The sequence below is a fragment of the Grus americana genome, chromosome 19 (genome assembly GCF_028858705.1).
Source record: "Grus americana isolate bGruAme1 chromosome 19, bGruAme1.mat, whole genome shotgun sequence".
NCBI lineage: Eukaryota > Metazoa > Chordata > Aves > Gruiformes > Gruidae > Grus > Grus americana.
In genome coordinates this window covers 502,635-516,773 of record NC_072870.1, presented here as the reverse complement: position 1 = coordinate 516,773, position 14,139 = coordinate 502,635, and the positions used below count along the sequence as shown (strand labels likewise).

The window sequence follows — 14,139 nt, the reverse complement described above, 5'->3', positions numbered from 1 at the left end:
TGCTCCGTGCCGGCGCAAGCCTTCAGTGTGGCTGCCAGCCCTGGACCCGTGCCCGCTTGTGACTGATCTGCTTTTTCCTCTTGCTTTCACATGCCCAGGAAACTGTGGCATTACAAGGATTTGAAAATGGCCTTGAGCCTTTTAAGCACTGCTCCGGAGCAGATATTTTTCCTAAATCAAGATTTGCAAAGGTATTTGGGCATTAGTCAGCCAGGAGGATTTCCAGAAGTATCAGAGCACCCAAACACCCTTTAAATCTGCCTCCCGTGCGAGTGCCGATTTGGCACTGAAAAGCAGCTGGTTCACCAAGACTGGGATGATTTTGGGTTGGTTTTTTTTTTACATCACCAGTGTTAATGTAAAGGTTTTCTGAAGGTTGTTCATTGCTGGATCCCTTCTGAAAATCACGGTGGTGTGGGATCAGCCCGGAGGGGTTTGGCTCTATTGTGGTGTCGGAGTCTGGAGAAACTCATTGCACCTTCAGCTTCCACCGGCACGACTGCTCCATCCCTGTATCCCGAATAACCCGTGATGTGAGGCTGGCCGAGGGGAGGGTGCTGCCGCACGGGGTGCCCGAGGGCAGGGCTTGACTCTGATTTGGAAGGACGCAAAGCAGTGGATCAGTCAGGAAAGCTGTTCTGCATGACGATGCTCTCACCTCGCAGCTCAGGGGGAAAAAAGCCATTGCCACAGACAGCAATGGCAAGGTGGGTTTCTCCTCTAAATCACACCGTTACAAATACACCCCGGTGCCTGGCATTCACTCCCTTTTCCTAAAAAGCCAAACTCCTCGTGCAGCCAGTGATGCTCACCCTGCTCCACGGATCAGAAACTAAACCCAGCCTGAACAGGTCCCCAGATGTCACGTGCCCCGAGGGAGTGGATGCCGCCACTCCGGATCCATAGAGATGCTGAAAAGAGCTGAAACCTGCAAAATAGAAAATAAATAGTTTTCTAAGTGCTCAGTGGTTTTCCCAGTGAGCCCTCTGTTCTGCTTTATACCTAGAGCTCTGAAAACCTCGGGATCCTGGAGATCTCGTACTGGAAAGATGCTCCGGCAGCATCTTGCACGGTTAAGCCATGGGGCAGGACTAGTTTATTGTGAACTGAGACAGCTGCTCTGGGGAGGTGGGTTTAAACTGCTCGTACACTGGAGCAGCTGGAAAAAAATGCCATTCCCCGAGGAAAATGAATTTAAGAGACTGTGAGTCTGAGGGGTGGTTTGAGAGCGGCTCCTGTTTGGTTCCTTCCCTCAGGGAAGACTTGGGAAATACAGAGAGATCAAGAGGGAGCAACAGATATTATTAGTCATCCAGGAGGGAGGCAGCTGCAGGGGAAGAGGGTTTAAAAGGCTTCGGAGTATTTTTAGACCTGGTAAAATGAACAGTAGGGAGGGGAAAGAGGCAAGGAGACCTTTGAGAGAGACGTAAATGCTTCATGGAGCAGAGTAGCCCGGGCTTTCCGCTCCATCCTGCCCGGAGCATCAGCTCAGGCGGAGGTTGGCTCAAATAGAAGTAGGGGATGTAAAACCAATAAAAGAAAATGCCTTCTAGATTGTTATCCAACGAACCTCGTCAAGCTGGCTGTAATGACAAAAGGCCACATTTGTGAAGACATTCTAGCCCTAATTCCCTTCCTTTTAGCAGGCATCAGTTGCCAAATAGAGTATAAAAGCTGCTTGTGGAGCCTCTGATGAACTCGGGAAAGATGTTAAATGTCTCTTCCTTCTTCATCCATCATGGTCCGGACCGCACATCCCGTCCCGGCAGCTCGCAGGAGAATATCGGAGCTGCAGGAGGATGGAAGGTCTTCCCAGGGTGGTGTAAAGGGTCTCGGAGTGAAGCACTGGAGGAGGTTTAATACAGCTGGGGGAGAGAGGAGGAGGCTGTCTGCCTCTCCAGCTCAGGCAGGAGAAGGATGAAGGCACGAGGGGCACAGGGTGAAGCGAGGGGCTGCCTCCCCCTGGTTCTCCAGGGAAGCAGCCCTTGCTTTGCTTTCCCTATTCCCTGCTGGGAAAGGTCCCTTCGCACCCCCGAGCCGGAGGGGTTGGCGGAGGCAGCACCTTTGGTGCCCTGCGGTTTTTCAGCAGCACCTTCAGCCATCCCCAGCAGCCCCCGCGCTGCCTTCGTTCACAAGGTCATTCCCTCCATCCCAACTGGAGCGCATCCGCTCCGCAGAGGCTTTCTAGGGCTGGTCCTCTGCAAGCTCATCTGGAATCGCTGGGATGGGATGCAGTCCGGGAGAGAGTTGCTGGAGCCTGAGATGAAGCGTGTGGGTTTGCACACCCGACTGGGATGCTCTGTATATCTCCCCGTGCTCGTGCCGCAGTGGCACGGAGATCTAGAGCAAGTTCACTTATTGCACTGCCTTCGGTGGATTTGTGCGAGTGAGTTAAGTATAATATATATATGTTTGTATCTATAGCAGTTGAAGGAAACTGGAAGCAGAGCTGATGCTCCTGCAGCTGCAAAGAGCAGCAGGGCAGCACCTTGACATCTTTACGGGAGCCCCTGGGAATAACCCGGGAGCACCATGTGGGGCAGGAGCAGCTCTTGTGTGCTGGCACCAGAGTTTCTCCACGGCGATGCGCTGAACCACAGTAGGGAATTCCCCTGGGCTTGGTAAAGCAAGAAGGAAATTCCTTTTACCCTGTTGCATCCCTGTAGCGGTGGGATTTGTCCCCACAGTCACACTGGCCTCTCCTGAGCCCCGGTGTGGTAATGTGCACTGCCGACCCCACTCGGTGCTGTCAGTTTGGGGAGCACAGCTTTGCTTGGCACTGGGGAATCTGGGTTTCCCTTTGCTCCGGGAACCCTCCCGAAATTGCCTTTAAATTAATTTTCAAGTTCTTATTTTTACCTTCTAGCTGAAGACCCCCCTTTGCTATGAAGCCGGGTGGACTCTGCCTTTTCCCCAAGTGCTTCCTGGTGGCCTCCAAAATTCAGGCTTTGCCAGCCAGAGCGGCTCAGCCACAAGGAACCACGCGGCAGCTGTGGCCGTGCCGCACCAGCCGGACACTTGCATGTGTCCATAGGAGACCATCGATAACTGCAGTAACAATCTTCTCTCTGAACTGGCTGTAGCACCCGCTGAGATGGTTGGTTCAGGGGTGAGCTTGCGTGAAAGCTTGATTTTGAAAAATGAGGTTAATGATGACGAGCTGACTTAATTTGTGGGATTAAGGAGGAATGTTGGGAGCACACTGCCCATACGCAGGTTGGCATGGCTGCACGTGGGTTTTGATGGTATTACAGGGTGTCGCCAATTAACATGGCTAAAGGATGGTTCCTGCCTGTTATTTTACAGGCTATATATTTCCCATGCAGATGGCATCGTAGGAAGTCACACCCATCCTATGCCTGTGGGGGGGGATTGGGTTTTACTCCAGAGGATGCTCTTTGTTTTCGGCTGTGCCTTGCAGGATGTGCTCTTTACATACCTGCCCTAAGGTCTCTTCATGCAAATGAGGCATTAAAACCTGATGGCCAAGTGCTAATTGCAGGGCTGTGGCCTCTGGAGGCTGTGGCCTCTTGGTGCCTCTGGAGATGGTGCTCTGGGAAGCGTGGACTGCATCTGCAGGACATCCCCCCGGGACAGCAAGGCAGCAGCAGTTGCGGTGTCAGGTTCAGAGCAACACTAAACCCAGCTAAGGGTGGTGCTAAACCCAGCTAAGGGTGAATTAATTCCAGGATTCCATTAAGCTGCGGCGGGGGTGGGGTGGGGGGGAACACCAGGCCGGAGGTTGGGCTGCACAGCGAGGACCCAAGCTCCCACTTTCCATGCCAGGAGCACAGCTGGGAATTGCTCACCGAGGGGCTTCGGTGTGGGGAGGGTGCAAACCCCGTTGCCCCTTCCCAGCCACGATGCTCGACTCCAGGTTCATCCCCTCTGCTTTTGGGCCTGGGTACCCTGTCCCAGGGATGCCGAATTGGTACCGTGCTTCCCGTGGCCGGTGTGGCAGAGACCATTCCTGCCATGCACACATGCCGTCATGCCTGTCGCGATAGGGACTGTCGAGCCCCATCATGCCTGGCGTGACAGGGGCAGATATCCACAATGGGGGCAGGTATTTGTGATGGGACAAGTACCTGCAATCAGGGCAGGCATCCGTGATGGGGGCAGGTACCCACAACTGGGGCAGGTACCCGCAACTGGGGCAGGTACCTGCCCCCCGAGTGCTGCCGAGTGCTCACCCCCGGGCTCGGAGCAGGGACCAGACTCTGCTCCCAAAGGAATTCAGCTGCTGCTTGAAGCCATCTGGTCCAGCAAAACACATTTGGTCCAGCAAAAAACCAACAAGCCGTGTGCCTGCAGTGCTGCCAAGCGTGTGTCTGTCCGTCTGTCCGTCTGTCCGTCCATCCCAGGAATCACAGCAGAGGCTTAGCAACCACCTGAGTAAAACATGATCTGGGTCTTGGCCCTAAAAGCTGCTGCCCCCCACCCTCCCCACCCAGGGCTGGGACTAATTGGGTGGGTGCAGAGCTGGGTGCTGGCAGGGCGTGGGGCTGACAGCGCTCCATCCCCGTGGGTCCCCGCAGGGATGTGGGATCCCATTATCTTATTAAGAGTGGCCAAGTCACTGTCACAGAGTAAGTGGCTGAGCCGTGACTAGACTATAGTAATCCCGGGGGATTAGCGTGTTCTGCCAGGGCCAGCACCGCAGGAGCAGTTTTTTCTTAGGGCCGTGAAGCTTCTCCTCCACCTTCAGCCGAGGGGCAGCTGCGGTGCTTTTCCTCCTCCCTGCTTTGAGGTTGCTTTTAGGGGGTCATAGCAAAATAGAAGAGTTATTTGGATTTCTTTCGTGCATCCCATTGGAAAATGCTGAAGTGCTTCTTGAGCACTGGTAGGAGCTGGGAAAAAGCAAAAGACTCCTGTGTGGGTGTTTGCCTGTCCCACAGCGGGGTGGAAATCCCTGCTCGGAGTTCAGGCAATGCAGGCAGTGAGCCTGCCCGAGGACAGGGGACTGAGGTCAGGGGACTCCATCACTCCACCCGTTGAATTGCTTTTGTTGTTGGAGCCCAGACTGCGACAGCGAGTGGGCTCCTGTGCGAGGAGGACCCTGTGCGGGTCACGGGCCAGAGCCTCGGGTGCAGCTTCTGCTCCAGGCACGGGGATGGGCAGGGGATGGGCAGGGGGGTGCTGGTGGGGCAGGGGATGGGCAGGGGATGGGCAGAGGGCCTGGCGATGGGGCAGCGGTCAGGCGGGGGGGCCGGGGCTCGGGCCGGGGCTCGGTCAGGCTGCCCCGGGGCTCGGAGCCCCCCCCCAACCGCTCGCCGCTGCCCCGAAACCACCCGGCGGGCAGCGGGCGGGCGCCGCGGGGGACGCTCCCGGGTGGGCGGGCGGTCGGTTCAGCGTGGGCGGTGGCGTGCCGCCCCCCCCACGCGTGGCCACCCCCACGCGCGCCCCCGCGGGGCTCCTTTGTTATTCCGGCGGAGCGCCGCGGCCGCCCCCTCCCCTTCTTCCCCCTCCCCCGCTCCGCTGTGCCGCCCCTCGCGGGAGCGCGCCCGTGCGCGGGTGCGCGCCCCCCCCCCCCCCCCCCATCTCCGCCGCTCGGCAGAACCTTCCAGCGCCGCCGCCCCGCGGGGCCGCCGCCACGGGCACCGCCGCCATGGGCACCGCCGCGCCGCGCTGAGCCCGCACCCAGCGCCCGCGGGGGCCGCAGCCCCGGCCGCGCCTCCGCCATGGAGCTGGGCAAGGTGGTAAGTGCGCGGCCCCGGGGACCCCCCCCGGCACCGCGGGGGGGGCAGAGCGAGGCAGCCGGGTTTATTCCTGGGCTAAGGGTTTGCGCGCAGCGAAACTCCTTCGCAGGGAAGTTTGGGGTGATTGCAAGCCCCCGGATAGCCTGGTGTAAAATCGGGGTGAACCGGGGGGGGGGCTGTTTGGGGAGGCAGCGGGAGCCGTGCGCTTCCCCCTTTAGGTTATCGGGGGGCTCGTCTCTGCAGTTAAGGCTGATCTTCCTCCCGGGCTGCTGCAGCCCGGCTCGGGGTTTGCTCCCACCCACCCGTTGTAACTTGCTTCCCCCAGTCTTCGACGCGGCTGGGTTCAGGTGGTGCCGCGAGCACCCGTGTCCCCACGTACACCTGTGTCCCCACGCGCGGTGCTGCTGTCACAGCCCCTTCGGCACGTGGGGCAGCCCCTCACCCAGGGATAAGGGATGGAAACAAGTTTGGGGTGAAAAGTGGGGGTTTAGGGTCCGTTCCTGCAGGGAGGCACGTTCATCCCCTGCGCTGCTCACCTGGGAAGAGGGATCCAGCTTTTCACGGAGCTCCGGCAGAGCGGGGTCAGGGACAGGGAAGGTCCCTCGGGTGCAGCGTGGAGCCCGTATGGTCCTGGCTGTTCTCGGCTCCGTTGCAGGATCCAGACATCCTGGAGGGATAACGGGTGAGGGACACCCCGTCCTGCTCGCCGGAGCTGCCGCTCACTGGAGGCGTTGCAAGGCAGGATTTCCACCAGAGCTACCTTGGCACCGCCGGGCTCTGCATCCCCGGGCATCCCGGCTCCGTGGAATTTTGGAGCATCCTGCTGGGGCGATACGCACCCCGGGTGTCCCTGCTGCAGTCCTGGGCTGGCAGCTGATCACCAAAATGCACGTCTGGAGATGAGCTCCTGGCATCTACTCACCGCATCCTCCAGCCTCGCTCCTTTATTTCCTTCTGTTCCAAAAAGTGCCCAAATATTTGCACTTGCTGGGAAGCAGAAGACTCCATTCAGGACCATTGGGAACGTTTCAGGAATATTTGAAGGTGGTGGAGGACCTTCCTGAACTGCTGACCCTGGAAAACACGGTTATCCTCCCGCTGCTGGAAATTGCCGCTGCTGGAAGAGATTATCTTTGCATAAAATCCCCACTTAAAAGCCTGGCTAACGGGGCAGTTTGCGGGAAAGGCTCCGGCCGTGGCCGAGCCAGCTGGGCAATGTGGGACACGAGTCATGGAGTGCCTGTATCAATAATTAAGTGAGAAAAGTTAATGAGTGTTTTTCGTGGGGAGCGGCTGTGGAGAGGTGCAGGGGTCCTGGGAACCCTCTTGGTTTTCACCCCCTCCTCGGATCCAGCCACCCGTGATGGGGTCTGGTTGTGCTCTGTGGTCTCCAGTTGCGGTGGGGTGCCCAGCAGCGGGAGCCAGGGTCCATGCTGACACCCTTCACGGTGCTGGAGGTGACCAAAGCACTCCCCAAGCTCTTCTGCAGCCTCGGTTGACTTCTCTTTTGACTGTTATGTCATCTGGAACCTTCAAAGGGATCCGAGTTTTACAGTGTCAGCTTCCCCGATGGTCGTTGGTGAGGTTTGGCTTCTTCTGTAGCCTTGCTTTTTGGCAGCTGTTCTTCCCCAAATCAGTTTTCTCATTGTCCTTTTTTTTTTTCCCCAAAGGTTTATCTGTGTATTGGAACAGTCCATATTCCTTAAACTAGATTTAAAAAACACATGTCCAATTAATCTGCATAAATTATTTATGGCACCAGAGAAATCCAGTGGCCCAGCTCTTTGATTGCTGGTCCCCCGATGGTAGGCAGTGATGTGTTCAACCTAGTAAGCTCTTGTCTCTGGCGTTGGTGGAACCAAACCCTTCCAGCCGCTGGTGACCAACCCGGCTGTCCACTCCTGGCATCGGATGTCTCACTCGAGTCCTTGGGACCTACCACAAGTCAGTTGGGTGGTTGTCTTCGTTCTTTCCTTTTGCTTGCCTCGAAGGTGGAGGAGCAATCAGATTGTGCTGCCTCATCCTGCCCCAGCTCTCGTGATGCTGTGCAACTCATCATTTTCGCTGGAGGCTCTGGAAAGGCCAGGAGGAGCAGCGGGTGAAGTCCTTATACATGCACCTCATGGGCGCATCACCCTGTGGATCCCAACCTCTGCTTTGATGCCGCCCTCAGGAGGAGCTGGCAGCTAGTGGGGTGGTCTGTTCAGATACACTCAGAATGTGTATCCTTCCACTTAATTTCATTTTTCTACCATGAGAACAGTACTACAGCTCAGAAGGCAAAGGCCTTGGTGGGGGTCGGACAGCAGCTGCCATCCTCTTGTGTCTCCTTGTGAGATGGAGACCTCTGAACATCACATCACCCCCTCCTGGCCTGGCCCAGGTGGCTTCTCCCCTGGAAGCTCCGTGTGTGTTGGAAGAGCTTCTCCACAACACTCACATCGGGCTTTGCCATGCGCTGGATGAGTGCTGACGGTGGGTAGAACAAGCGTGACATTGATCTGAAGTCATCATCCTCCCAACCTCGGGAGAGCAGATGTGGAGGTGGCAGTGCCAGTGCAGGTCTCTGCCAAGAAGACCCTCGTGGTGATGCCGTCAGCTTCCATCGTGGCTTACGCTGCCCATGGCCATCTTCCCAGTGACTCTGATTTGGGGTGTGCCATGGGGTGGCAGGGGGACATCAGGGCAGGGTGTGGGGCAAGGTGTCCTCAAGCACCCCCCTGAGACCCCCATGCTGGTGTCCCTTGGGATTCAGGGCTGTCTCTGGTCCACCTTGGTGGTCGTTCTCCTGCTGGCATGCGAGCTGGGAGCGTCGGCATCTCCTCCTAGAGAGGTGCATCTCAAGCCACTGCCACTGGGAGCAAACCCCAACAGATGCAGCGAGGTTTTGGGGTCTCTAACGCTGGGGGCCAACAGTGCTTTGGGGAAAAGGTGGTGGGTTTTATGGCCCGAGTGGAGGGAAATCTGAGGCTTGTGCCATTTTGCGGATTATTTCTCGGCTGGTGGGAGCAGGAGGCGAGAGGAGCAGCAACACCTTCAGGAAGATGCTCACACAGCCCTGGTCAAGGCGCTTCATCCCTCGAGCAGCTCTGGCGTGTAGCCGGGCAGGAGAGCAGTGCTTTCTTTCTGAACTCATGGATCCAGCAGTGGATGCGGCCAAATAGCCCAGATTAAATGATGGGAAGGTATTTTTTAATGTCTCCTCTCACTCCCCATTCAAAGGGAGCATTTAGGACTGAGCGGGAAGACTACAAGTTACCCTGTTGGTGCTGAGCATCCTCTTATCCTGTACACAGAAATACACCCGTGCGCGTGCAAGGCCCGGCACCTGGCCCTGCACGGCCGGCCAGCCCTGCCCTTCTGCCCGCCTTTCCCTCCGGCTGCCGGCGGGCACAAAGCCGGGCTTGTTCCCTGCTCCGGCCGCTGCTGTCGAAGGCCCCGAGGCCACGGAGGGGGGTCTGCAGCTGCCCCGGCTCTCCCTAGGAGCTCTCACCGGTCCCCAGCAGGGCGTTGAGCACCCCCAGCGTTATCCAGCTGGCTTTGCTTTGGGATTTTGCCAGAGAAAAACCTTTCCTGAGCCCCAGCGAAGCCGTGATTTGCTTTTAGCTGCTGTTGGCGAGCGATGTTTAGAGACATGCGCCCTCTGAAAAGCTTGTTGCACCCCTGTGTATCGCGCACCTCCGGGGCCAGAGCGAAGTTTTGCTAGGCTGGGATTTGCGTTTTGGTTAAGCTCATGGATTTTTTCCAGGCTGGTTGTAGTCAGGTCTCCCTGCTCGCTCGCTTCCCCTGGAGCCCCCGCGTCCGCAGGGCTTGGTTGTGAGCGGTTTTCCGGAGGTATGCTCCATCCCAGCTCTCCATTTATAGAAAGGAATTAAGGAGAAATGAGGGAGCATTACTAAGAGGATTTGCACTGCGACTTACTCAGTTTCTCCAAATAATTTGCAATAGCTCTGGATTCTTTAATCAACACTCATTTCCTTTTAGAAATGAAAGGAGAAGCGGGAAGGCGCCGTGCAGCTCCTGAGCAAAGCGTGGCTCTTCCCCGACCGGGAGACGTGCAGTTCAGAGGAGGCTGAGAGCATAATTTGGGGAGACCTGGCAGGGGACGAGGGTGCGGTACATGCATGGCAGAGGGAGAAGTGTTTCTGTCGCTCTGTCCCGGGTCCCTCCATGCGGTTTTGGGCTCCTCTGTCCCTGTCTGGAGGCTGCGGTTGCACACCCGGAGAGGTGTTTTAGTTGACGTGAACCACGGTTGGGGGGGTCACCCCAGCGCGGAGCTGTCGGTGGCTCAGCCCTGCTGTTGTGTCTCCCTGTGAGAGTCAGGAGCCGGGGGGGGGGATCCTGCGGGACGTGGTCCAGCTCGCCCCAAGGGCTGGCAGTGCTCCTTGCCAGTGGGATTCCCAGCATCCCGCGGGAATGGCGCTAAATTCCCCCGGGGCAGGGCTGTGGTGGCATGTGGAGTCACGGGAAAAGACCTCGCGCAGGTTTCTGGGGACCCCCTGGGTGCTGCAGAGGGAGGAGAAGCCGCTCGGACAGGTCCCGCTGCTCCGGGGCAGAGATATTAGATCGGATCGTCCCTGGTCTGTAATACCTGACTCTGTTCCTCCCCCAAATGGCCTGAGCCTGTCCGTGCTCGTGGGGTTTCCTTGCTCCGCTCGAGCGGCGCTTGAAACGCCAGCGGTGCTCGCGGCGTTACGGGTGCTCGCGGCGTGGGTGCTCGCGGCAGTTATGGTGCTGCTCGCCCACCCACGGCCCAGCCCTGCCCTGGGTGCTGCTCCGCTGCGGTCTGCCCCACACCGCGGCCCATGGCCCTGCACGGGGGCGGCCGCCGTGGCAGCGTCAGCCCCTCACAGCTCTCGTGGTGCAAACGGGGCCCCACCAGCCTCTCCTCTCGCTTCCCTCCCAGCCCCGCTGCTTCGGGTGTTGCACAAGAGGAAACACAGGGGTTTCCTTTCCCGGCAGCGGGGAGGGGTGTGGGGCTGGAGGAAGGGCCCGGCGGCCCCGTGCAGGCTCCCTGCACCCACCATGCTCCCAGCGCTGCGGGGGCAGCGGGAGAGGCTGGCAGGTGTAGAAGCTCATAATTAAATTAAAATTAAAATACCATCAGCTGTAGGTGCCAGACAGTGCTGGGAAGCAGCACCCACCAGGTCGGGGTGAAAAACCCTCTCTGTGGCAATGAGGTCTGAGCTTTCTTTTAAGGCACCCCCAAATTTCCCTCCTTGACCCAGTTTTGCAGTCAAAACTCGTGGATGGGAGCGTATGCTGCTGTTGGCCTGCCCAACCCCGCTCGTCCCTTGCAGGTGACACTTGCAGCCTCAGTCCCTCGCTGCTGCCCTTTCCACGGTCCACATGAACGTCACATCCGCTGCAAACAGAGCAGGGGGCTTGGGGATGGAGGGTCCTGGTGGCTGCTGCCCAGGGCCAGGGGCTGCCAGACCCCGTCACCTTCCCACCGTGTCTCCCCGCTCTGGGGGGTCACAGGGGGCCTCTTTGGTTGGAAACGCGTGTCCTTGCCTTACCAGGAAGAGCCGGCAGGAAGCAGCAGTTAAGCTGGGAGCTCCGTTTCCAGCTTTCCCAGGGATGCGGCACCCCCCCGGCACTGCTTCCCTCTGGAGATCACTCCTGTCCGGTCTTGCCAGGACGGGGGGAGCAGACCCTGTGCTGTGGTGAAGCTGCTGGAGCTTCCCCTCGCTGGCTCTGGCTCCGTGCTTGGCTTCCTAGTTGTGGTCCAGGACTCCTGTGTCAAGACAAGATGTGTTTAAACACCGTCTGGCGCTCCTCGCCGTGCCGAGTGGCCCATCGTGACCACCCTGCCTGCCTGCACCATCGAGGCTGTGCAGTGGGATTTTGGATGTGGACAGGCTGCACCTGGAGCCAGATCCATGGCGTGCGTCACCTATGGCTGTTGGGACGTGGGCATCATGCTCCAGGTTGCCGCCGCTGGCAGAGAGGCACCTTCCTGAGGATTTTGTTGGGATTTTCAAAGAGGAAAATGAGCCTGATGCTGAATTTTCATAATGGTTTTCATAAATGACAAGGGGCTGCAGCCATGGGGCCGGGCAGAGCTGCAGAGGTGGCTCCCACCCTTGGTCCTCCTGTGCTGGGAACCTGCTCACCTCCATCCAGCCCCTCGGGAAGGGACGCCTGATGGGGTCAGGTTTCTCCGCCACCAGTGTTTCAGCTCTCCTTAAAACCAAGCGAAGATGCAGGTTCTGGTCCGTGTCCAGCCCACCACTGGACCGGGATCCTCATGTCTCGCAGCTGGCCATCCAGGTCCCCTGCCACCCCAAAATGAGCCTCCTGCATCTTAGTGATGACCTCCATGGTCACCTCCATGGTCCTCACTGGTCTCCTCCATGACTTCCATGGTCACCAGTAAGAAGGGACCTGGTGGTGAGTGCGGTGAGCAGCTTGGTGTGACTGGAGACCCGCCGTGGACCCTGGCAGAGCCAGTGCGGAGGGATGGGGCTGCAAACGCCGCGGGGCTGTGCGGACGGACCTGCTGCAGAGCAGCCATCGCGCCTGGAGCGAGCAGCAGTGTCCCCCCAGCAGAACTGGTTCATACTGGGGCATCAGGACCCAGACCCCGTGTTTCAGCTAAGGGGGTGCTGGGCCCTGGGATGGGGTGCGGTTGGCAGCTGTGGGTGAGATCAGAAGCTGTCTCAGCCCTTCAGCACGTTGTCCCCGCTCTGGCCAGCGGATGCTTTGGTGGCAGAGGGACTTTCTGGGGAGGTGAGTCGGGCTCAACGAGGCGGGGTTTGGACCATGCCCAGCCGTATGGGGGTGCCTGTGGACCCCCCCAGCCCCGCTCAGCAGAGTCGTGGTGGGGCCATCTCAGAGAGGGTGAGCAAGTGGAGGTGCAAGAAGGATTGCAGTGTGGAAGGCGCTGGGATTAATCCCCCTGCTTTAATTGGTTTATATCATTAATTAGCTACTTCTGGCAATGCTGAGCCAGACGGGTGTCTTCCCTCGGCAGCGGGATCTTCACAGCACTGCTGCCAGCAACGTGGGAGCTCGGGGAGAGGGCAGCCCTGCACCGGCATCACCGCGTTCCCGTGTAGGATCTGCCGCAGCATCCCCCCCGCTGCCGGCACAGCTTCCCAAGGGGCTGCAGTGGGGCAGGGTTAAAAATCCTGCCCGGCTAACGCTTTCAGTGGCTGCTGCCGCCTCTCCGGAGGCTAAATGGAGCGCAGGCTCCTCAGCGTGGGCTTCCCAAGGTCCCTGACGTCTGCGTGGCAGGTCTTGCCTTTCCTGGCAGAGAGCAAAAGGACAGCTTGCAGGCAGGGCTGTGCTGGGGAGGCTGCCTGCAGCGCTGCCTGCCCCACGGGAGGGCTGTGCTGGCTCCCAGCGGGTCCGAGCAGCCGGGGGGACCGGTGGTGCCGCGTCTGGATGCGCATGTCGGCGGTGGGGTGGGGAGGCAGCAGCAGGTGCCAGCCAGGGCAGCTGCCCGCGCTGTGGGCAGTGGGTCTGTCTCCTGCCCCTCCGATCCTGCAGCTGGGGCCGTGTCCTTTGCTGCCAGACAGTGTGAGCAGCCACGGTCCTGCCCCGCTCTGCAGCGCACCGTGATCTCGCCGTCCTGCTGCCGGATTCCCTGTGCCCCCCAAAGCTCCCTCTCCACTCAGCTCCCCTGAAAGCTGAGTAGGAGCCGTGGGCTGCAGCCCCGATCCTGGGGCAGGGGAGGGATTTGCCTTCCCTCTGCCCATCCCACTGCCCTGAGGGCAGGAGAGGGTCCTTTGTGGTCGCTGCTTTAATTACTGTGCTGAGTAAATGAGTCCTGGCAGCAGCTGAACCTGGCGGATGCCAACCACATCCCTGAAAGGCATCCGGCAACGGGCAGCATCCAGCTGGCAGGGGCTGGGGCTGGGGACCTGGATGGGACCCAGCCACTGACAGGTGCCGGCGGAGCCCGGGGGTCTCAGTGGGTGAGGGGGGACCGGGGGGCAGCCCGAACCCTTCCCATCTCACCCCCCTCCACTGCTTCTCTTTTGCAGACTGTCAGCATCAATAAGGCCATTAATGCGCAGGAAGTGGCTGTCAAGGAGAAACACGCCAGAAATATCCTTCCCAAAGTTGGCCGTGGGACAAGCGAGCGTGGGAGCGGGGCCGGGGCCGCCCGGAAAAGGGGCAGCGGCGAGGCGGCGCGTGGGGAGAGGTGCCCAGCCAGGCCAGCACCGCGAGCTGGCTGCTGGGGTGCTGAGGGTGGCTGGATGGGACCCTGGGGGGCTCTCGATGATGGTTGGGGTTTTTCCAGCCTGGCACAGGATCCCTGCTGCTGCCGCCGCAGCCTTTGCTCGTCGGTGGGTGCCCAGCCTTGTGCTCCCGGCGCTGCCATCCCATGGGAGGGCGGGTGCCCGCAGCAGGTTGTCTGCCTGGGGCGAGGGTGCGTTACCCCCGGGGCGCTCTTCAGCGTGCTGCTGCTAAAAACGGATCCCCAGCATCC

General features: G+C 59.3%; 1 protein-coding gene across 2 annotated transcripts in view; it reads left to right on the top strand.

Moving 5' to 3' along the window:
* The window catches only part of HIP1 (huntingtin interacting protein 1), a 49,842-nt gene that overhangs the window by 17,858 nt on the left and 17,845 nt on the right, over positions 1-14,139 (top strand). Inside the window, exons 1-2 of one of the 2 annotated variants that reach the window (XM_054848118.1) lie at positions 5,503-5,699; positions 13,691-13,754. In XM_054848118.1, the coding sequence (XP_054704093.1) occupies positions 5,682-5,699; positions 13,691-13,754 (82 nt within the window). In that variant the 5' untranslated portion in view covers positions 5,503-5,681. Of the gene's footprint in view, positions 1-5,502; positions 5,700-13,690; positions 13,755-14,139 lie in introns of those variants that run through there. The other variant, XM_054848117.1, reaches the window with a different exon arrangement.